The sequence below is a fragment of the Limulus polyphemus genome, unplaced genomic scaffold (genome assembly GCF_000517525.1).
Source record: "Limulus polyphemus unplaced genomic scaffold, Limulus_polyphemus-2.1.2 Scaffold5468, whole genome shotgun sequence".
NCBI lineage: Eukaryota > Metazoa > Arthropoda > Merostomata > Xiphosura > Limulidae > Limulus > Limulus polyphemus.
Window position 1 is genome coordinate 7,184 of NW_013671078.1, and position 24,787 is coordinate 31,970.

General features: G+C 30.2%; 1 protein-coding gene across 4 annotated transcripts in view; it reads right to left on the bottom strand.

Moving 5' to 3' along the window:
* Nucleotides 1-9,316: 9,316 nt before the first annotated feature.
* Nucleotides 9,317-24,787, bottom strand: part of LOC106472615 (ARF GTPase-activating protein GIT2-like) — a 42,711-nt gene continuing 27,240 nt past the window's right edge. For 3 of the 4 annotated variants that reach the window (XM_022401166.1, XM_013933267.2, XM_022401164.1), the window contains 5 exons: nucleotides 21,137-21,475; nucleotides 20,226-20,296; nucleotides 17,627-17,836; nucleotides 16,582-16,645; nucleotides 9,317-11,970 (listed from right to left, as the gene is read on the bottom strand). In XM_022401166.1, coding sequence (XP_022256874.1) covers nucleotides 11,776-11,970; nucleotides 16,582-16,645; nucleotides 17,627-17,836; nucleotides 20,226-20,296; nucleotides 21,137-21,475 — 879 coding nt within the window. In that variant the 3' untranslated portion in view covers nucleotides 9,317-11,775. Of the gene's footprint in view, nucleotides 11,971-12,920; nucleotides 12,949-16,581; nucleotides 16,646-17,626; nucleotides 17,837-20,225; nucleotides 20,297-21,136; nucleotides 21,476-24,787 lie in introns of all 4 variants that reach the window. The other variant, XM_022401165.1, reaches the window with a different exon arrangement.

Genomic DNA, 24,787 nt, shown 5'->3' on the forward strand with positions numbered 1-24,787 from the left:
CTGTGCTAACCACCGCTATGGAAACCTGTTTTTTGGCGTTATAAGTCTTCAAAATTTTCTCCAATTACGTAACTAAACAAGAAATTCATCATTTCGTGGATTATACACCGAATTAACCTGTAGTGGCTAAGCGATGGAATATCATTGTGAACCGATCAACTTGAATTAACTTAGACTTGTGATTATAGGATAACCAAACAAACGTTAAGAAAGATAAACAATAACTAGTTCGTCAATAATTCATAATACACTTTATGTTTACTCACAGTAAGATATGTTTTTAATCATTTGCAGGTTTCCACGAATGTGTTTTGCCCGAAGAAATCGTTAAACAGATACCATTGGAAAATTTCGACAAATTCTTGGATGACTATAGGAAAGCTTTTCAAAAATATGAAGTACCTTACAATACTGACGGAACTGTCACCGTTCAGCATACCTTTCTCGAGATGTTTCTTCAGTCTAAATAAGTTCCAAAATATTATTATTTATCAGATTAAAGCAAGACTAAAGATAAATATTCCAGGAAAATAGAGTTATAAATTAATCTGTAACTTTAGTAAAATAGAATATTAATGGAATCTAATAACGTTATTATTTTTAAAACATACTGAACTTTACTAATTTTGTAACAATAAAAGCTAAAAAATTGTAAATGAGTATCATAATAATCTAGAAAAATATTGAATATTATAGATCTTCATAACTAGAGTTTCATTAAAATTGCTAAAATGAAACAATAACATTTTTTGCGTCATTTTATTTCATTTAATTAAATAAAGACTTAATAGAAAACAAATAAATCGAAATCTGTAATGTTATGCTTGTGATAAGTTATAAGGTAATGAAACCAAGCTTATCACTTCATTGGTATTCAGGTCAGTCATGTGGCTGAAATGCATATGACTAGTTATTCAGCCTATACTATACCTAGTGGTCTTCATTGATCTTATCTCAATCGTCAGTTTGAAATGAATCATCTAGTAAAAAATTCTCTTATTTGCACACTAACCATAGTTAGTTCTCAACTACAGGGATTTAGAAGTGTCTCTCGTGTGGTGAACCAATGAAGAGCAAATAAAACTGATCAAACACAGCATGTAAGCTGTTGTAAAAAGGTTAGAAACGTCGAAGCTTTAAGAGTTAAGTGTGGAACTGCTTCAAAGCCAGCAGTACGTTTTCTCAGACAAATGTACAAAGCAGATTGTCCTTCACAACATAAACAAACAACTGTTATATGTTGACTATGGGTTACCATAGCCAGAAAATATATGGTCTAAAACTGAATCAGATATTCGCAGCCGCAACTGTATGTTACGTCAACGTATAACATATTAGAAAAAAAAATCCAAAAAAATGATCTGTCATTGCAGCAACACTGTCGATAGATAATATTTATTAAGATATCTCAAAATTAAATAAAACAGTAACTTGATCATGTGTTTTCATAATGCAAGATTGTTAAAGAAATAAATGAAAACGCTATTTTTGGGTGAGACTTAAATATGATTCGGCATTCATCTACTAGTGACATCTTCTACTCCACGTCTTGCCATTACTATGGCGGAAATGGCACGACGGCCAACATTAAAAGACCTACATGTTTTTAGACAAACACATGACACTACAAAATTTTCTATAAATCTTAATCATTTTATTTCACTGAAATTTGTGGTGAAAAAAAATATATATAAATTTATTTTGGAACCAACTAATATCTTGTTATGAAAAACTTTTGAGCAAAAGTTATCACATCACTAATTCGCATAGCTTTCGTTTACTCTTAGTTCGTTGTTAAATCTGATTTGTAACTTGTAACTAGAGTCCTCAAGCGGAACAGAAACAATGAGATAAGTTTCTGAAAAGAAAGTAACTATCATAGATGTTGCGTTAAAACTACAGAATTATTAATATATCTATGGTAAGTTGAATTTACAACCACCTGTATAACATAAATGTTACAATCAGAGTAAAACTTAACTGGAAATTTGTTACCTTCTTAATTAACATTCATATATTGAAACACAAATAGTATTTTTACACCAAGAATACAAAAATACACTCGACTTTGAAACCTTATTACAGCAGTGTGCGTGCATCTTTTCTTATTTTGAAACTTCAAATTAATTGTTTGTCTGTAAATATTTTATTACTGTAAACAGACAGACAATTGATTCCGCATGAATAAGCTATACTGTTGAGATCTCTATCAGAACTTGCTTGGTATAAATATTGCTAAAATAAATAGATGTTTTCTGAAGTCTTCTTATATCTTAACAAAACATCAATTTTTTTTCATCAGACTACTGAAACACATTTTTTTTATTTACAAATAACCTGTAAATATCCATCTTTGGAATGTAACATCTTTATTTTTGAGATAATCAACTACTGTCAAGAATCATGCCTCATTTGATGTTTCTGAACTCAGTGAAAATTTCCTTAGACTTGTATTAATGTGTAAGCTTAAAAATATTTAGAAACTATTTCTTCTCTAATAGTATTTATGGGATGGCTCACTGATGTAATATATATTACACCGAACCTTTAGTAAAAGAAGATATTTTTCTTACGTGTAGGAAGTCAGTACATCTGTTTATACCATGCAGTTTTATAATGTCTGAAACTGTGGTGTTATTTCCTCAGGACGCTCTCTTATGGAGTTTCAGTGTCTTCTTAACATGTATCTGTATTCTCTCCTTGTCTTCATATGTTTATTACTTGAAAAATATGAAAGGAGATTTTACAGGTGTAAGATTTCTTATGCAAAGTACTTTGTTCACATTCTTGATTTATCTGCGGGTTCATAAAGAAGGACTGTATTTATGGATTTCTGAAATGTAGACTAATCTTTCTTTGATCTTTAAATTTGGTATGAAAAATGAAGCATGTAAAAGCAATCTTCGGCTTGGAACTTCTGAGAATGGATGGAAATGTCTCTCTTAAGCGTCTGTATTGTCTATAGTCAGTGGAATCGAACCCCGTTAATAGTTATTGTCGTCTGCAGTCAGAAGGAGATTAGAAATCTCACGAGAAAACGATGATTGCCATTTGAAAATACTTTGCCATCAAGAGAGACAGTGAGGACTTAGTAGAGAAAAAGACGGCTGAAACCACAAGATAATCTCAACATAGAACAGGAACTACATATCTGTGGGCACCAACAAGAACCTCGATCCATGATGTCGTGGGTGTCTCTACTACATCTTGACTCGGATGTCTCTAGATATATTCTATTTTCACAATCACACGTGGAGTGAAACATATCACATACCTTAACACCCAAAGAAGGATTTACAAAACGATGTTAATGCTAAATCTTTTGGTTGTATTTATACATGTATAGTAGTGTGATATGATGATAGTTCAACTACTGGTAGCTTTGTAGCCGTTTAGGACCAGTAAAAGAGCTTCACTGTTGAATCTTGTGCTTTGTCTTAATTAGTATGATTTTGTGTCAGCGTAAACTGTAGTGGACAGCACATATATTACTTCAATTTCGATAAATTATAGCTGAAAAGTCTTAGTTTGGATAAATTCTGACTGAAGTTATGTCTTTTATGATACAAGGAGAGAATCTGTGAAAGAATATTTCATTGGCTCAGAGCTTATAATGATAATGGTGAGTAGTACTGATATTGGGGCATGTCCAGCAGGAACTGTAACATATATTGTTTTGGTTTCTGGAGATAAGTCATGGAACAGTTTGGCTGATGGCATAAGCATTCTGATTTGGTTTGCTTTGAACTTGGTGCAAAGCACTAGAGGGATATCCGCACTAGTTTTCTCTAACTTACCAGTGATAAACTAGAAGGAAGGCAGCTAGTCAACACCACCCATCGCCAACTCTTGGGGTACTTTTTTACCAACGATTAGTGAAACTGACCGTCACATTATAACGCCCCCACATTATATTTATAAAACTCTTCATCTACTGGTGCGTGCATAGCTCCTTTTATTGAGCCATAAGTGTCGATCAGAAACTGAAAGTTTCTACTTTGTTTTCTTGACTATTTTATTTTACTTTTGGTTGAATTCTTGTGACTTTGAGTTTTCCTTGCTTATGTTTGTTTTATCATAAGTGAGCTTACTTAGTCTTTCTGCTTTCAATTAAGCAATTGTTTCACATAAGGAATGAAGTATTAGTTTAGCACATTTAAAAGTGTAACACTGGTGTAGCACTTTGCTTCACGGTGCACGGTTCATTTCTGTACTTTTAGTGACTGTTATTGGGTTTGTGATTTCACTAAAATTAGCAATAATTAAAGTTAATCTATTTTAGCTTTAATGGGTCATTCCCTTATCTGTTTTTTTTCCTTCATTTAGATTAATTTACAAGGGTTAGCTATTTGAACTGAGAAGTGCAATTTGTTAAATAAAGCCTTGACTAAGCTATTGTCTGTCATATACACGATTTCTTACCTATAGTTTATTGTATTATTGTATATAATATTACAGTGAATTGTTTATTTGTATTGTTAATTGTGAAAGTAACATAAAACATTTGTTATTTGTGTAAATCTGTGTCATGCCTCTTTTTCGTGACTCAACTGTTGCAACTCGTTGAGATATATGTACTCAAACCCAAGATATGAGAATCTCCTGTTATTAGCAGGCCAAACTTTTCTGCCACATTTTTAACATACACTGTGAGACTGATTTAGGCCTAAATCCTAATACACCGTTTCAACATTAATTCTGAGACTAATGGTATTGTTACGTCTCTGGTCGTTAGTTAATTTACCGTATAATTTCTTTCCGATGAAACTTTAGCGACACAAGTCCTTTCTTAAATGAAACTAGTTTATTCTTTCTCAATTCAACTTTGCAATACACTTAATTTCCACAGTCAATTTAACTTAACTAATTTTATAAAAAACACGTTATAATTCACAGGGAACGATTCACGCACTTACTTACTACCGCGCTTGACTCAATTGTCCGTCTCTGTCTGTCTGCAATTCTATCCCCGATTCACTGTCTGGCGCACTTATATACAAGAATAGAGAGCGCCTAGCAAATACTGGATTATTCGTGATGTTCCCCGATTTTTCTAGAACTCATTACGTGTTACCACGTCACGTGACTTCCGCTGTCGTAACAGTATGTATGTCTAACTTTATTGGCTTTAATAGATAAACAGTCGGGTAACTAACCAAGAATAAGCGCCATAACGCTCACTACTAACAATTAATAACTTGTTCTGGAACTTAACTGACTTAATCAGTCAATCACTGGTCACTCTTACCTTACTAACTGACTGGCACGCAACCAACTTATTATTATTATTACCCACAACATTAATTACTGAATTGTAACATATTTTCTTCACATTGCCTTACATTCTTCAGTCTATGACTTTGAAGAATTCATAAGTTTCTTGTACCTTCATGAGTGTTAATAAAAGTACCGATTAATGGTTTTAATGATTATCTTAATTGATTAATTAAATGTGTTTTATATTTGGTGAATTATGAAAATAGCAGCAGTTAATGTCATTTTATAAAACTTTAGGTAAATCACTGCACCAGTAGCAGTACTACCATCAGTAAACTAGCAGTACTATCCCCAAAGCATCATTAAATGATTATTAATTTATTACTAATAATAATATTCAGCAATAACAGTAGCCTTTAGCTCAGTAACTCAGGGGTTTAATGATTTTATGTTGGCATTAACTCTAATACTAGAACTACTAGTAGAGCTATACTGGTGTTAGTTAAATTTAAAAAATGTTTATGCCATGGTGCTGATGGTAAATACTAAATTAATCACAAGCTAGAATATTATATTCATATTTCTATCATTAGTAGTAGCAGAAGTGAATAAAATAATGTACCATTTAGCCCAAATACTTATGTACAGCTACATCTACCAGTTGTTCTACAATCCTACAATGCTGTGACATAATAACCCATTATGATTTTAAAATATAATCAATTATAATTTAAAACTAACTTAATCCATAAGTACTTACTTTTCAATTTAAAAATGAGAGATATTTGATGAAGAGAAGACAATTACCTTTTTCTCTGACATTGTTCTGAGACAAAGAAAATATCATGGAATACTGTATACTTCTAGAGGTGGAAAAATAAATGAGAAAAGAAACATGACAGTACTTAATTTAAGGACAAAGCTTGAGATGTCACCAACTAACCAGCAAATAAACCATAAAAGTAAAGCAAATAAAGCTTAACTGATATATGAATAATGAAAGGATGATCAAACTACAAGTCAAGTTAGTAAAACACCTAAAGCCATAAAATGCCAGTGATCGCACGTAGATTGGAGGATACACTGTAAATAAACTTGTTAATAATCTATACTTCAACTAAATGTCTAATAATATCATGATTACTTTCTTTTAAGTAATCTAACATATTATTGAATGTCTTAAGTAAATTTACCTTATTACCTGATTTTCTTATTATAGGTTAATACCATCTCATGTTGTATATCTTTATAACATGCAAGTAAATTCTAACTTGTTTTGACCTTTGGATAGGTAGGTCTGGTATCCAGATTGTGGACCTCATGACTTTAAATTATAACCAATATTTAAACAGTAGGCATTGGATGTAGTTTGACTTTCTCTAGCATCTGCAATTACTGGAATTTGTATGTCTGAGCTGCTTGCTTCAGCTAGTGTTTTGTGGTGTGCTCTATTTAGTGCATGTACTCTGTTTGTTGCCTGACTTTTATCTAGTAGCATGGTTGCTGTGTCATTATCTTCAGGTGGGATATCTATAACTTCATCCTTTATGGGTTCGATGCGTTTGTCTTGTAACTCTGTGTTATTATTCCTATTCAATGCCTTATCTTTAATTTTAACTAGTGGAGTCTTAATTCTTGGGTCATTTTTCAGGTTCATATAGCTTAGATTTCTTAATCTTGTTTAACTTGTTTATGTGTTCTAACTGTATTTTCTTACCATGTACTATTTGTAATTCAAATTATTAGAACTTATTGGTTTACTACGATAAATAGGATCTTCCATAACTTAGCTAGTTCCTTATTGTTTCTATTTTTAACAATACTTTATCTCCTACCTTAATTACACTAATTTTTACTTCTTTTTTTTTTTACCTACCTGTTTTTCTTTACTTTGTGTTGCTGTAGTTAAATATTATTTTGATATTTTGAATAATACTTACATCTTTTGCATCATTTCTGCTTTATGGTCCTCATCTAATTCATAATTAACTCTTCTTAAATTTAATACTTCTTGCACTAGCATCTTGATATCTCTATCATGTAATACAAATAAATCACTTTTCTCAGTCAATTCGTTTGTGGCACTTCTATAAGCTAACAATAATAAAAAAACCTGTTTATTCCGTGTCTTCTGATCTGATTCACAATTTGTTACAGCATATCTGACAAAGTTCTGTTAAATCTATTAGCAGCCGGATAGTATGCAGTTGTCTCTATTTTCTTCAAATCTAGTAGTTTACATATTTCTTTCATTAATTTTCAAATAAAATTTGTGCCTCTGTCAGTCAATACAGTAATATGAATAATGAAAGGATGATCAAACTACATAAAGTTACAGATGCCAAAATAAGTTGGTTTCTTTAAAAAAGTTCTATGCAAAAAATGAATTCTTTAAATGTGGGCTAGTCTTACCTTTTTTTTTGTTGACACTCAATAGACAATTTGAAAAATTTTTTCACATCTTTCTCACATTCTACCAAAATAATATCCTATTTATTCCACTATATTTTTAAACAAAAGTTAAATGTGTAACAAATAGCATATCATGATAAGTACTCCTAACTTTCCTTTTGAACACCTGTGGTACACACACTGTATTTCTTCCTTTTCTGCATAATGCATTTTAATCTAATGTGTAGTTGGTTTCTTATTTTTAATGGTTTATCTGATACATCTTTCTTTGCTCATTAATATTATCTAAACTTTTTTATTTCTTCAGTGTTGTTAATCATATATTTTGAATTAATGAAAGTCTCCTACTTTAAACTTACTTAATGCCTCTACATTAATGTTTGTGTATTTCTTTGAAAGCATATTCCTGTAATAGGAATGACCACTTTGCAAACGTTGAAGATGGATCCTTTAATGTCATTGACCACTGTAAGGGTATATGATCTGTGATTATGGTGAACATTTTATCATACAAATAAAAACAATGTTTTAATACCATGTACTACTGCTAAACATTCTTGCTTATTTACCGAGTAATTAATTTCAACTTTACCCTACTGTCTACTTTGATATGTAACAGATGCCAAAATTACAACTGAATGAAAGGAATAGATGAACATGTTTGTTGAATTTCATACAAAGCTACTCAAAAGCTACTTGCACTAGTTGTTCCTAATTTTGAAGTGATAGTCTAAATAGAAGGCAGTTAGTCAATACCACCCATTGAAAACTCAAGTGGTATTTTAATTGAATAGTAGAATTTGACTGTCACTTTTATAATGTACCCACAACCCCAAAGTGCAGAACATGAATTGTTTTTTACCAATAACGTGGCATGAACCATAAATCCTCAGATCCACAGTTCTACCCACTGGGTTGTGTTTATAAAGGTAAACAGTTTTCTTTCGTAACTGTCATCATTCAAAATGCTGAAAACACTAAAATTTAGAATTTTATTCAATAAAGTGTATTTGTATCTTATGATAATTTAATAGTATACTTAACATATTTTTCAAATGTGAATGATTGTTGTTCCTCAAGACAAGCATAAACAACTTGTGTAAAAAGTAATAAAAGATAAATTAAAATATCTAAATAAAAACTTTATTTACTCTTATTTTGTGCAAGATGTTAGGCAGGCTCCCAACACTACTTTATCTCATTCCTGTCTTGCTCTTACATGAGTTTCCCTTCCCAGTTCCTTGCCACTGTAAAGATTTATTGCATCATCTATTAAATCTTTCTGAGAAGCTTACAGTCTATTAAAAGGTAGCAAAATTGATTTGGGCCCTCCTGAAAAGAAGTGGGATGTCATCCCACCCCACTTCAAGCACTGCTTTTATCCAAATATTTCTGAAATGTCACTTATTAATATGGCAATACCACTTTATCATTACTGTTATTCAATGTGACACACATGTAAGTACAATTTTATGGTTTCCTACATTCCTTTATATCTTTTTTTACATACTAAACTTCTTAATACTACATCACACACAGACTTCAGAAAGATGTTTGGTCTGTATGTTTGTGTCAAAGGTTTTTACATACAATTATACTGATCCATTGCAGTGGCAAATAGTACAATACAACATATCATTTTAGACCATAAAAATATAACAATAACACTAAGAACTTATACAACAGATTTCTGTATAATGTCAAAGTAATTTTATTAACAGGCTTTTTTTTTCTGGTTATCTAAAAATACACTCAAGCTCTTAAAGGCAATAGCTGCTTAAACTCAACATCAATAAAATACCATCTTAAAATAGTAAGAAAATAGCTAATGAATTTCCACTTATCTTTTAATTATTAAAGCACATTTCTTCAATGCACCTGTAATAGAGCTTCAAAACTTAGCAACTTTTATTCTCAAATTCTCAGGTACTGAGAGTTTTTAAATATAAACATTTATATAACTACAACCACAAACAAGCCGTTTTCATTTCTGATTTATAATTCTTAATTTATGGTATTGTTTCACATACAAGAGTGTGATCTGAAAGCTACCGAAAAAAAGCAATAGTTTTCATACTGTTAGTAAGACAACAGCTGATATCTTTCACACAAAACTGTGAATTTTTATCATATTTAAAAAGATGATTCCAGTTCTAGTAAATTACTTTTTGTAAATTTCACTTACTAAACAAAAAACTCTTAATTATTTAATTCAATAGAGTAAAATTTGGCTAGAAAATATTTGACAAGTACATATTACTGTGATTTCAATAATCACAACAATCATGTTTCAATAGTAGTGCTTTTACATTTTGCTTACTCAATAAATAGCACTCCCAAGAAAACTATTAAAATTAAAACCTTAAACTACAATCAGTCTTTCACATTACAAATGTATACATCTTTAAAATACAAGAAATTGTAAAAATCAAGTGTTATATTGTTTAATACTCTAACATTTAATAAACAAGGAACAAACTGCAAGGACAGTGTTTTTCTTAAACACTATATTACAATCAACTGTGTACATCTATTTTATGAAATGAAGTGAAAGTTTGTAACTGCCCAGTAAGACAAGGATAGAATCAAATTAACTAACAAAGTAATATGATTTATATTTAGCCCCCATATCTAAGTTCTATATGTGCATGTGAAGACACAGGAAGTTTAAAGAAAACAGGTCTACTTCAAAGCTCTATCAAGCAAACACCATGGTTAACTTAGAAAATCATCACTGCATATTATATAGTACACAAGCATTTAAGAAAGACAATGTAAATGTACTAAAAATTTAAATTTTTCACCGTATGTACTTTTAAATAAATATGCAGTATGATCCATAATTGTGAAATTTAGTTTACAGTCAATCAGCTTGGTTTTTTATTGTCTGATCTTAAACAGTATCATTATCAAACATAAAGATGGGTAAATCCCATTAGATAGAATCATGTTAACTTTTTTTTCCTAACAGTCATACATTTCTTACTCTAACAAAATAATAAAAATGCTTTATCTTAAAGTCTTCAGTTTCAAAAATTTGTTTAATTTGTTTCTGTTATACATATAAATCTGCAAAATTGAAAAACAAAATCAAGAAAGTATATCAAGTATATTTAATGCTCATTTGTTATTAAGCACAAAGCTACACAATGGGATATCTGTACTATGCCCACCATGGGTACCAAACCTGATTTGTATAGTTATAAGCTTACAAATTTACCACTGAGCTACTGGGGGTGGCATATTTAATACATAATATGGCATTAACACAGTTAATGAATGTGAAAGTGATTAATCTTATCAATATATAAAGAAGTAACTTCTAAAATATGATGTTCCTTGTATAAAAGTTACAGTGGTAAGATGTCAGTTTTGTTTTTTTAGACATGCATGTTGAAAACAAATTATTAAATCGATCTCTTTAAATATATGTCAAGCTAATCACATTAAAACATGAAGGCTACACTTTTTTTACTTTTGAATTTTTAAACCTTTTGAAATTGAAAATAATTTGCAAACCTCTATGAACTGCTACGATAAGTTAAAATCATGGAAATGATAAGATATAGTTTATACAAGCATTACTTACCCTAGTGTTCAAATGCTTCGTAACAGAATCAGAGCAAAAGTTACTAAGTATGATTGTCATCAGGAACTTTATGTACTTCACTACAACCGAACCTTTCACATTAAAATATGGCTATATCTAATCCTTTTACATGTTTAAACAGACTGATACTATAGGCACATTTATCAGTAAGAACATTTTTATAACACTCAGTCCAATGTATGCTACAATTAGAAATCTTTATCTCTGAGCATAGAAAAATATTTTTGCATGGGCTTTTCAAAACTCCTTTCTTTACTCTCCTAAATATAAGTGAAATGTTTATAGTTTTCTAGTACATAACATATAGAGCTTACTCCAGCATCTATAAGCAAGTTTTGAGTTTAAAAGTTAAGGAAAATTCTTAATTTTTACCTATAACTGAAAATAATTATGATAATTACTTATTTATCAGAGGTTGACAAAAAAAAATTTATAACTGACTCCATTGTACTATGTATCTAATATACAAGCTACAACCAAATTAGATATTTTAGTCAGTTAAGTTTTTTTTTTTTCCATCTTGCTACAAAATTCTTTCAGTGAAAAATTGTAACCAACTGTTTAGCAGTTTTAGCAATATCATAAGCACATTGAATGACCTGTTGAGTCACAAATCGATAGTCTATGGGTGGCTGGTTCTGACGAAGAAGTGTGTTACATTCTGTTTGTAGTCGTGATGCACTTCCTGTTAATTGCTTCAAGATGGACCTAATTTGATCCTCTTGCATGCCCTGAAGAATTGAAAGTTCACAATATTCCTTATTTTTGGTCCACAAGCTATACATAAATACTGTCCTACAATATTATATCACAGAAACAACACACACAATAGTTCAGTTTCTGTAAGCTTTTGTGGTAATACTATCCTACAATATTATATCACAGAAACAACACACAATAGTTCAGTTTCTGTAAGCTTTTGTGGTAATACTGTTCTACAATATTATATCACAGAAACAACACACACAATAGTTCAGTTTCTTTTAACTTTTAAGCTAATACTGTCCTACAGTATTGTATCACAGAAACAACACACACAATAGTTCAGTTTCTGTAAGCTTTTATGGTAATACTGTCCAACAATATTATATCACAGAAACAACACACACAATAGTTCAGTTTCTGTAAGCTTTTATGGTAATACTGTCCAACAATATTATATCACAGAAACAACACACACAATAGTTCAGTTTCTGTAAGCTTTTATGGTAATACTGTCCTACAATATTATATCACAGAAACAACACACACAATAGTTCAGTTTCTTTAACTTTTATGGTAATACTATTCTACAACTGTAGTTTTGTTAACTTTTATGGCAATACTGTCCTACAATATTATATCACAGAAACAACACACACACAATAGTTCAGTTTCTTTAAATTTTATGGTAATGTTTCAACATTAACAACTAAAAATTACTTAGTAACTACATCCAAATTAATATTTTTATGTATAAAATAGTGAAATAAGTCATTTTACCATCTTCCTTAATATGTAAAAATATATATGTGATAACTTTAAGCATCTGATTTGATTTCACAAAAACACCTTTCTTGGTACACAAGTTTTATTATAAGTATCTTTAGGGAAAACGTATGGGTTAATACAGTTCAATCCTCATTTATCAGTAAAAACTGTCAATATAGTAAAAAATCTATAGACTCTGCTATGTACTTACATTAATCTTCCACAAAACAATTATTTTACTTTTGTCATTGGCAGAAATCAAGAAAGGCATGAAAATATACAAATGTTTTTCTATGATATGAAGTTCTTGTAATGTTATCAACAGATTAGTGACTTACTGGTTAACCTTTTTAAAGAAATGTGAATTTGAATTATGCTTATGATTAGGAACAGAAATTTCAATATATTAATAAATTAAACAAATTTCAGTGTGTTAAGGCATTAAACAAACAGTAAAATAGGCATCAAAGAAGAAGTTCAGTACATTTTAAATTCATTAAATGTGATGAAATGTCACAGTAAACAGCTGATATTACCAAGAAAAATTTTAAACATGCCAATTACAAGCTTTTACTTTAACCAGATACTTATATGGTGTTCTACAAACCAGTGCTAACTATTATCACTGATTTATTATTATAAGTCATAAAGTATACTGTATTTTTAGTATTATTAATATTTCTCAAGTTAGTTTTTACATATTAGAACTTTAGCTGACAGATGTTACTGATGATGTAAATTGACAACAGTAGCCAAAAGAAGGTAAACAAATAATACATGAGAAAATAGTAGTTTTTAAACTATCTAAATATACATGTGCTTGACAGTCTTATAATTAATCAAATGTTTGTGTCAATCAGGTTTTAAAATAATTAATGAGTTAGATAACTTTATTAGGCTTCTTTTACTGTCATGTTGCAGATCCTGGAATTAAGAACAAGTTCACTTCCATTAACTTTCAAGCTGAGACTCAAAATATTTATTGCTAAAATCATGATTATTTTTGTGACAAATAGCTCATTTAAACATATAAAAGGATTTAAACTTCAAAAAGTTGTTCTACTGAATTATTGAGCCTATCATAAGTAAATTATGCTTGTTGGTATCTATCCAGCAAATCATACATTTACTCCAAAATAGTCAAATTAAAAATGTTCTACCTATCAATATAATCGTTAACCACAGCTCATCTAAATGGTTCAGGATTAGCACATAATCAAAATACACTGATGTGCTTAAGTTAACAAAGATAAAACATACTTTTAGCTATTGAATTCTTTAAGCAGGCTTATTACTAGTTCCCTTTCTCCCAAAAAAATACCTTAATTGAAGTAGTTTTTATAAGATAAAATAAATTTAGATGTTATGCACATTTGCTAGAAATCTAAAACATGCCTACTTCGTCATCTGCTAACAGAAATAAATCCCTTCCATAATTTTTCAACATACCTAACAAGTTTTAAATTTAAAGCTCCTAAAAAAAGATAATCTAATTATTATTTTGCTTCTGTGATTAACTGTTTCTTTGTTTGCTGAATTTCATGCAAAGCTGCTCAAGAGCTATTTGTGCTAGCCATCCCTAATTTTGAAATGACAGACTAGAGAGAATACAACTAGTCAACACCACCCACTGCCAACTCTTGGGCTACACTTGACCAACAAATAATAGAACTAACTGACATATTGTAATGCCTCCACATCTGAAAGGGTAACCAAGTTCAGTGCAATCTCACAACCTGCAAATTGTAGGTCAAGAATCCTAACCACTAGGCCATGCCAAGCCCTTCTGTGGCTAAACTAAGCTAATAAGCTTTTGGACTTCTTTTTATGAATAATTTGACTCTAATAATTTGAAAAATATTTTAGGTTTAAATTACAGTACAAAAACATCAATGTGGCTAAATACACGAGATGACTTCATTTAGAAGTACATTTTACAAAACAAATTTAATATCATCACCAAACAACCCCTCACCCCACCACCACATACATAAAGTTGTAATTGTAACCCTACTAATATTTCATTACTTTTTTGCTTAAACATTATCAGTTATTTTAATATAAAAGTACCTTTTTAAAAGTACAAATATAGCTATATTTTAAGCACATTTCTGAATAGAAATCTATAACACATCTGCTTGTAGAAAGGAACATCCAGGTTTAAATAACAGAAAACTGATAATTGAAATGTTACTTTCATAACAGTAATGTGCTTAAAACTTTGCACACTTAATTTTAAGACATATCTTAGGAAGTTAATTGATTGTAATGGCCTGTTGAAAATTAGTACAGGAGGTATGGATAGTTTCAACAATAATGCTGAACTCAATAAAACATTCGAAACATACAAAAGTATTCTGAAGTAATTTCAAAATAAAATAACTTTTAATTTTGTTGCATACTTATTTATTTTACTTCAAGTATACATACATACATACATTTATACAGAGGTTGAATATGTTATATTAAAACAATTTTACAGCCTTACCAATTCATTACAGTCCACATCAGACTTACCACTATCCCACTTTTTTTTTTAGACAGTGCATCTTGTCAATAGCCCTACAGTATAATTTCCATTACAAAAGGCTCTGTCATAAGGTTATAATTACACCATTACTCCCTACAGGCTTTCCTTAAGACACCTAGTGTACAAGGACATGGTTTCCCAGTGCATCTTCCAATGGAATATCATAAATACATGTTTTATTTTCCAGCTGCTTCAGGTGTGTGATGATTGAACAAATATGTCTGTGGAACAACTTGTATACACATGACTTGTCTCTCTTTTTCCAACAGAGATCTTCTTGATTATGTTGCATACTGTTGCCAGAGGCATGCGAAAAACTTTGCCACTGACTATGGTATTTGTACAATCTCACCTGTTACAAAACACCTCATTTTGCTTACCATGACTGAATAACATTTGTTGCACGTATTTTCTGCATGGTCCTAGTGCCCCAAGCTGATCTATTTTCCTTTGTTTTCTAATGACATTAAGTTCAAGGAATATTCCCATCTTAGAAGTTCTAAATCTTTAATCTAAGCTTATTTTTCTGATCTCAGAATAATTAATATATTGTGTCAAAAATAGTTGTTATATACTCCTCTCCAAGATGATTAGTTTTCAGTGGCATCACGCTACATATGGAATGCCAAACAATGTCAAAATGTAGTTCTGATTCATGCCGTTCCATGATGAGTTTACATTAGCTTTGATTGTCACATGAATTGCTAATATGCATATTCAAAATCGTTTTAATATAACACAGCCAAACCTTAATGCTAAAAACATTATAGGCTTTTTTAAAAAAATCAGATAAATTTCAAAACAAGAAACCTCATAACCTAAAAATATTTTGAAAGGTTTACCCTCAGAAAGTGGTTCTACCTTCAAAAGGTGCTTCAATTATCAGATTTCTTATTTTCTGAGAAACATAAATATCTACACATACATAGACATTATTAAAAAGATGAAGTGGGAAAGAGGGGAAACAATTAACACAGAAAACAGATATTATAAAGAAGATAGCAAAACACTACATTTCACAAAAGACAACTTCCAGAAACATATTTAAGTTGCTTTATAATATACTGACCAGAAAATCAATAGTAAGTGTACTCAACACAGTCATTTTTAAAAATTACCAAAACATTAAGCACTAATATAATTCTAAAAAAAGGTGAGTTTAAATTACTTTAAAGTATGAGGTAATAACCTTGTGTACACAGTGATTACTGATTACTGGTTTTTGAATACTATTCAATCTTAGCTGATTTGTGTAAATCATAACAAAAATTCACATTATGCAAGTATCATATATCTACCTTATAACTTAACACATCTTCGCAAAAAAGTAAGGAAATCTTACCTGAGGAAATACATTTGCAATCTCGGTTACAGCCTTGAATATTTTCTCAGAGCATGGTATGAAACTGTAAAAGAGATAAAAGTTAAAAAAATTTTTAAAATGTGAATATTCACAGTAAAGTTCCTAAAAACAACAACAATATTGTGATATAGGAATTGTTCTTAAAAACATTATAAATACTCGATAAAGTAAGTTTTTGTACTTAATTTCAATAAGAGAAATAAATGGCTTGACAGACTTAAATCAGTCATTATATCTAAACTTCAGAACTACCATGAGACAAACAGTCCTTTAATGTACCTTTTCACAGCCAAATTAGGTTTTCATGTGAAAAGTAAACTACCCACTTATTAACAGTATGCTCATATTCAGAAAATGAGAAATATCATGTCACTTTGCTAACCGCATGATAAATTACAGTTGATCAGATGATTTAAAAATAAATGTTAAAAAAGTTGTCAAAGATAGTTTTCTCAGAATCAAATTTTTGATATGTATATCAATTATACTGACACCTGTCGGTCTTAAAAACTGATAGGATAAATATAACAACCTGTTCATAATGTTCAACAAAGTTTTCATTCTTTGCCCACCTCAGGCATGATGAGTTTATCACATAAAACTAGAACTGTATAATAACATACTGTTTGAACACATAAAAACTAGAACTGTGTAATACATACTGTTTGAACACATAAAAACTAGAACTGTGTAATACATACTGTTTGAATACATAAAACTAGAACTGTATAACATACTGTTTGAATATATAAAACTAGAACAATATAATACATACTGTTTGAATACATAAAACTAGAACTGTATTACATACTGTTTGAATACATAAAACTAGAACTGTATATTACATACTGTTTGAATACATAAAACTAGAACAATATAATACATACTGTTTGAATACATAAAACTAGAACTGTATAATACATACTGTTTGAATACATAAAACTAGAACTGTATAATACATACTATTTGAATACATAAAACTAGATCTGTATAATAACATACTGTTTAAAAACATAAAACTAACTTTTCATGCTTTCTTTCCTGAGCAGAGATCAGAAGCTCTTGAATTTTTTTGGTAATTTGTTCTGTTTTACGATCTATTTCTTCTCGGGATGGCATATTACTCTTGCTGTTTGAGATTGAGCGTTTAGATTGCAACATTTTGGATGACACTGGTGGGGACTCAGAGGAAGGACTTAATGAGTTACTTCGGCTCTGATGTCGAGGGCCGTTGCTGAAACATAAACGAATACAGAACATGTTTTAAATAAATGTAAAAAAAAATTACTGTAAAAATATTCTAAAATGAACATAATATAAAAATAATATGAAACATATTTTGTAGGTTTCTTTTTTTTATAACAAGAAACATTAGGTAGCCTTATTTGGAATGCTTTTTCTTCCTGTTACAGCTCTTCTCAAATTATTTGAAATTATAACTGCACTTCAGCAGTGATAAGTTTTATGTATTCAAAGTATTTGATTTTCATGTAACAACAAAAACAAGTAATAAATACAAAACTTTGAACATAAATCTCAGATTAACAAGAATTCTAATTAGTATTGTAAATAAACAGTGAGTATATTAACTTATACTCTTAACATGATAGTAAGACCCTGTAACTCACACCTGTTTGACAGTACTGAACAGGATATTGTTTTTAGTGGGCTACATTACACACAATCTACTTTAGTTAAAATCTATCTAGCCTATATTTTTTTATAACAATCAGTAAAGACATCTTCTTAACTCTCTCTGCCCGAGCGTCATTTACTGCACATCACGACAGTTTAGTGACTTACTATAAAAATTTTATTAAACTACTTTTTGTTTATGTTATACCAATTTGTATAGCATAAAATTATAGCTAATAATCCATATTTTAATATCATATACGTTTTAAGTTCTTAATTTTATAAGGCAATATTTTTTAAAATCCTGAATTACCACTAGTGTGAGAAATGTGACATTTTCTCTAAGCATCCCCTCTTATTCATTTTATTCACCACCCCTCCAATAAGTATGAAATTTAACATAAATTACTCACTATAAAATAGTCATTGCTCAGACAAACAATTTTTATAGTCTTCACTTTTGTTTGGTTACAGAGCCATGAAATAGAAAATCCAAACTTTCTTGCTAGCCCCCATTTATCAAATCCTCTCTTTCAGGATTTGTTAATAGTTCTCTCTTACATCTAATTCTATATTATCTATAACCAACAGGAAGCCAAAGTTGTCATTTATAATATGACGTATTATATTGGATTGTTTTCTGAACAAAGAATTGTCAATTTATCTACTAGTACAAGCTTTGTTCAACAGGAAAGATAACGATTAACTTGGATGAATTTGTAATGGCTCGTCTCATAGTTAGAAAGCCAGAAAAATTATGCATGTTATTATTTGCATGTTATTATTTAATGTTCTTTGGTGCATTATTTAATTAAATAAAAAATTATTTAGTGCATTACTACCATTAGTATAGAAAAAGTAGAGTTAAGTGTTATCAACAGTTGCCAGCCAAAAAAAAAAAAAGACCCAGGTAAGTACTTTATTTCTTGCTTTTCATGTTTATTCTATATTTATTATTATAAAAGTAACTAAAATGAAATAATAATAATATAATAAAAAATCTTTCACGAGGCATGCACATGAGCAGCTTGTGAATAACGTAATTTGATAGCATAACATGATCTCCACATTCCCCAAGTGATTTACAACTTATAATGATCAGAACAGTAGTTAGACATGGTTCAAAGGGCAATAAAATTTAAGTATAAATATAAGTATACTCTTATGCATTTAAAGCTACTCAAGATAAACGAATGTAGTTTCATGTTACAATTTGAAGTCATTCTAGAAAGAATAAAGGGTAATTTATATTTATTTTGATTTTTTTTGTGGTTATGATGTCAGTCAAATTGACCAATCTTGTATAGAGTTAGGGTAGAGAAAATAACAGATAAAATATAAAGTTTTAATGAAAACAAACATTTGAAAGGTATTTAGGAGGTTTTAAAGATTACACAAATGAAATTTGAGATTTTTGACATGAAGTTTTATCAATCTTAACACAAAAATCACTTTGCACAAGGATTAGTAAAAAAGAAAAAAAACTTGATATATTCAAAGGCAAAATTTTTTTAGTTTATTAAAAATACTTCTCTAAAATATGATTTTTTGTATGTGAAAGACTTATAATGTTTACTAAAAGTCTGCCAAATTTTGTGAAGATATACATACTATATTAAAAGTTAGTTAGTTTGTTATGGATTTTGCGCAAAGCTACACTAGAGCTATCTGTGTTACCCCTAATTTAGCAGTGTAAAGCTAAAGGGAAGGCAGCTAGTCCACCACCACCCACCACCAACTCTTGGGCTACTCTTTTACCAACAAATAGTGGGATTGACCGTCACATTATATCACCCCCACAGCTGAAAGGGCGAGTATGTTTGGTGTGATGGGGATTCGAACCTGCGACCCACAGATTGCGAGTCGAGCGCCCTAACCACCTAGGCATTCTGGGCCTTAAAAGTTAGTAGTTAAACAAGTAAAGAGGTCATGTGGTTGGTCAAATTGACCGAGACCATGTTGAGAGAGTTAATATCTACTGCACTTACCTACTAAAATTGATAGAAGTGTTATCGTACTCGCCGCTATTTCTTGAGGTGTGACTAGATTGTATGTTACCCTGAAATAGTATTCTATTTTTATGAATGAGGTATATTTCCTTAAAAATAAAATCCTGATTATAATCGTCAGTAATCTTGAAGTGAGATCCCAAGATTATCACTAGAGTTGTTATATTAACATCTTATTTTATTTTAAAAATCATCAAGTTTTGTAAAGTACTTAAACTGAAAAATTTTATAAACAACACACTTTTGCAATTTTTATAAACAAGCATAATCTCTATGTTCATGTGAAAATCATAGAAAGTATTGAAACCAGGATTATGAAACAATTTTATTTTGTATTCCAATAACTGGTATGATCTTTTTGCTTGTAAGTTCTGTAGAGAAATAAAATATTTTTAACCTTCGATACAAAAAAGTTTAGGTAATTAACACCTGAAGGGTTGTTATTTTTGTGTCTCCCACAATTTAACTAACCAGTATTCTGCCCTATGTACTCAAATGATTTTTATATTCAACTCCAGTACTTGATAAAAATATTTGTACTCAAATATGGAAATTAAGCTATCTTATCAAGAACAAATCATTTTAATATTTTTTATTAAAATGCAAATGTCTTTTTTTTTGTACATACAAAAGTATCCCAAATTTAGTTCTCAAAAATGTTGTTTTGACAATAACTAAGTACTGGAATTACAAAAGTATTAATCATGTTGACAAATGGATACTAAGGTAGCAATGAGACAATGAATGCTCTGTTTTATTCTTAACATTTCGACCACAAGAATACTTGTAGTCAAATCACTGAGAATAAACAGATTCTTACATAGTATTCATAGTCTCATTGCTACCTTAGTATCCAATTGGAATTACCTCTTCAAATACATGAGACTTACAATTCCACTATCATCTCGAGGAAAAGCATGACTACCTCTCTGACCTGTAGGTGATACTGTTTCCCACGAGTAAGAAAACTGCTGATCTTGTTGAACATGCTGTCTCTCTCGTGGCTCATACATTGACTGAGGCCTTTGATTCCCTCGGGGTGGCCGAAAAGCTATAGAAGATGTTTCTTCTCTTTTATCAGAAGGTGTTTTCTGACCAGTAGCTGGATGATGATGACCAGCAGATGGTTCAAAACCATTTGGCACATGCTGGGAAACTGAATGACTGCTTGATGCATTGTACAAGATGGATGATCTCAAGTGTGAATTTTCTTGCATCAGTTTCTGAACCTGAAATATCAAGAATTAGGTTTAATGTACACAATACAAATGTGATACTGTATGACCCTTCATGTGCCCAACAAAATAGATTCAATGTAATCAGAACACACACAGAGAAAGAACCACAAGATTAACATTTCTGGTTCTTAATTTGACACCAGTTGTGTAAATTCCTGTAATTATAATAAGCTAAGCATAAAACACATGACTACATTATTTCTTTTGTTTTTAAATCTATGTATTTTTCATCTTTCGTGATTAAATACAGACATAAGCATTAATTCAACATCTTGGACAAAAATAACTAGTGAAGCAGAAAAAATAAACTTACAGTCAAGTAGGCTGAAAAAAGTCCAGCCAACCAGATAGTCTACACTTGACCATTAAATATTCAAATGTTTATTTATTGAATTTCACAAAAAGCTAAATGTGAGCCATCTGAGCTCATGGTCTCTAACTTTAAGGTGATAGACTAGAAGGAAGGCAACACTTTTCTAAGACTAAACAGAGAATTGACTGTCAAGTTATAGTGCACCCATGACCCCAAAAATCCAAAGTGCATTTTTTTTTCATTTTTGGTGGTAACTGGGCACAATCCATAAAATATCAGATCAATAGTTTGGGCATACTAACCACTGGGCCTCACTCATCCCAAATATTCAAAAACAAAAATTTTTTCTGAGAATTAATTATCATTATCAATCACATCTTTTGTAAAATTTCTAAAAATGAGTGGTGGTTACACCATAAAAGCATTTTTTTTATTATAATAAAATAATAATTTAATATATATGGATAATTCGTCCATTTAAATAATTCATCATTTACTCAGTATCGTATCTACGTGTACAGTAGCAATTAATTTGGAATTTTAACTTTGAAATATCTCTTCCTCTAATTATCCAGGTTATCAAAGGATCAAAACTCTGCATACACCTGTACAAGAGGTTTCTCACAATTGTAATTTAGTTTTTTACTTTATCCAGTGAAGTTCTAAGTGGTATAATTGTTTTAATTACCTAATAAAAATCTTCCATCTAGATTACAACGTCATATAGTTTTTTGTTTGTTTGTCAAACTTAGCACAAAGCTACTCAAACACTATCAGCATAGTCAACTTGTCAACTCTTCCCACTGCCAACTATTGGGCTACATTTTATCAACAAATAGCAGGACTGATGTCAAATTATAATGCCCCCACATTGTTTTGCAATGGTTTCAATCCACAACCTGCAAATTGCACGTCAAATGCCTTAATTACAAGACCATGTATTTTTTTTTACAAGCTTCAAACCTTTTACTTAACCTTTCACCAAGAATGTTGTTTTTTAACATGTAACTTTTTACAACTTAGAAATAAAAAAGTAATATATACATTAGAAAACCTTTTATTTTAAATCATGCTTTAATAATACCAAAAAAACTAAGGATCTGTTAAAAGATAATATGAACCATGTTATACCTTTAAGAAATTATTAGCAGCCTATCAGTATGTAACTTCCATTCTACACAGTTTTCATTCATTGTTTGATGTTTACAGTAAATGTATATCATTTTACATTTGTATTTATCATGCAGAATCTTTGGTAACTCCTACTTTTCTACGTGACAATAACAAAACCTTTATTATTCTTTTAAATATGGTCTCAATGCTTTGAGACATTACTGTTTAAGTTACTATTTGACTTTCACAACTCAGTAACTTGGTATGGATTAGTTTACTTCAAGCCCACTCACCCATTTCAAAATGCAACCTTATAAATTGGTTGATTTTGTGAGCTTGTGGTAAATTCAACGTTAAACATACCAGACAGTTAACTTATCTCTGAAAAAATTAAAGACTTGATTACCTAGTATGAAGAAGCACACATGTAGTAATCTGTTATAAATGGATTAAAGTAGAGAAGACATTTGCATTGAAGTTGGAGTAAAAATAATTCTATTTACTGAAGAAGAAGTGAAGATAAAAATTCTGGTTATTCAGTGATAGGACATTGCATTTTATTGTTCAATCAAAAAAAACAACTGTATTAAAATAAAAGCAAATGAGAATAAACTTGATTTAAGATTGAAAGAAAAAAAATTAAAAGTGCACAACCATAGATTGAAGGACAAAGCAAAACAAAACTAAATAAATCCTTCTCCTCAGAAATCATGAGGCATCTAATTTGAAAAGTGGAAACACAAAACACCTTCTCCCTGTAGTTGGTAATTAAAAAGTTGGTCTAAAAATCATGAAGTATCTCCATTCCATGTGATGATCACAAAGCAACCCATAAAAGAGTAAAGTTCAATGAGATCAACTTATGTAAAGTGAATTTGGCACATGATCTCAGCCACATTTAGCAAGTTCCAAATTAAAACTTCAAAAAAAAATACAATTTTGCTAATATGAAATATGACCTACAGGACAGTAAGGTATGTACTAGTTGCATACTACAAAATCCTGCTTTAGCCACCACCAGAACTCATGTTATCATGAAATCATTACCTTTTACTTGTGTGTAGTACTATTGTATAATAATCATTGGTTTTGAGGAACTTAATTCCCATAAGAGGTTAATCAAATTTCTGGAACTTTACAGATTGACTTAATCTCTCTCTCTAATAAATAACTACTTCTACATTCCTGTTACGTATTTCAGATAGTCACATTTAAACTGCAAAGTCAATCTGTTGCATTTTGTAAGGGTATTTTAGAGATGTTTGTTATATAAAAATTGCAAATCTCAGGACTTCTAGATGTTTCAGTGGATCAGCAGAAACATCTTGGTTTGGTTCTAAACACATACTGGTATTACTATGAACAGGTTTTATCCATTTATCTGTTTTTATGAACAGTTTTACATGATGCTTTAATAATACCAATTTAAGTGATTCAATTCAACCTCTCTTCTAATCAACTCACATTTTACCCTTTTTTGATCTGTCAAGATCTTCGGTCTTTTTTACTTTAAGATATCCTTGCTCTTGTTCTATAATTGATGTTCAAACTAATTCTATTATAGATAAAAAAAAAAAGAGGTGAGAGTTATTGCAAAGCTCTGCCTGACTAACAGGAGCCAATTTTCAGCATTTTTAAAATGATCAAATCAAAATTCAAACTACAAATTCTGATATTCTGAAGTTTTACAATACAAGAAGTGGTAAAAAGGAAACTATTCTTTGAGTGAAAAATAAAAATGTCTATGAGATTGTCTTTCCTTAATTGTATTCTACCATACATGTCATTAAAATAAGCCATTAAATGCTAAACATTTGTCACAATTAAGTTTCCTTTGGTTCCTAAATATATTAGAAGCAAATAGTAAATAGCTAATT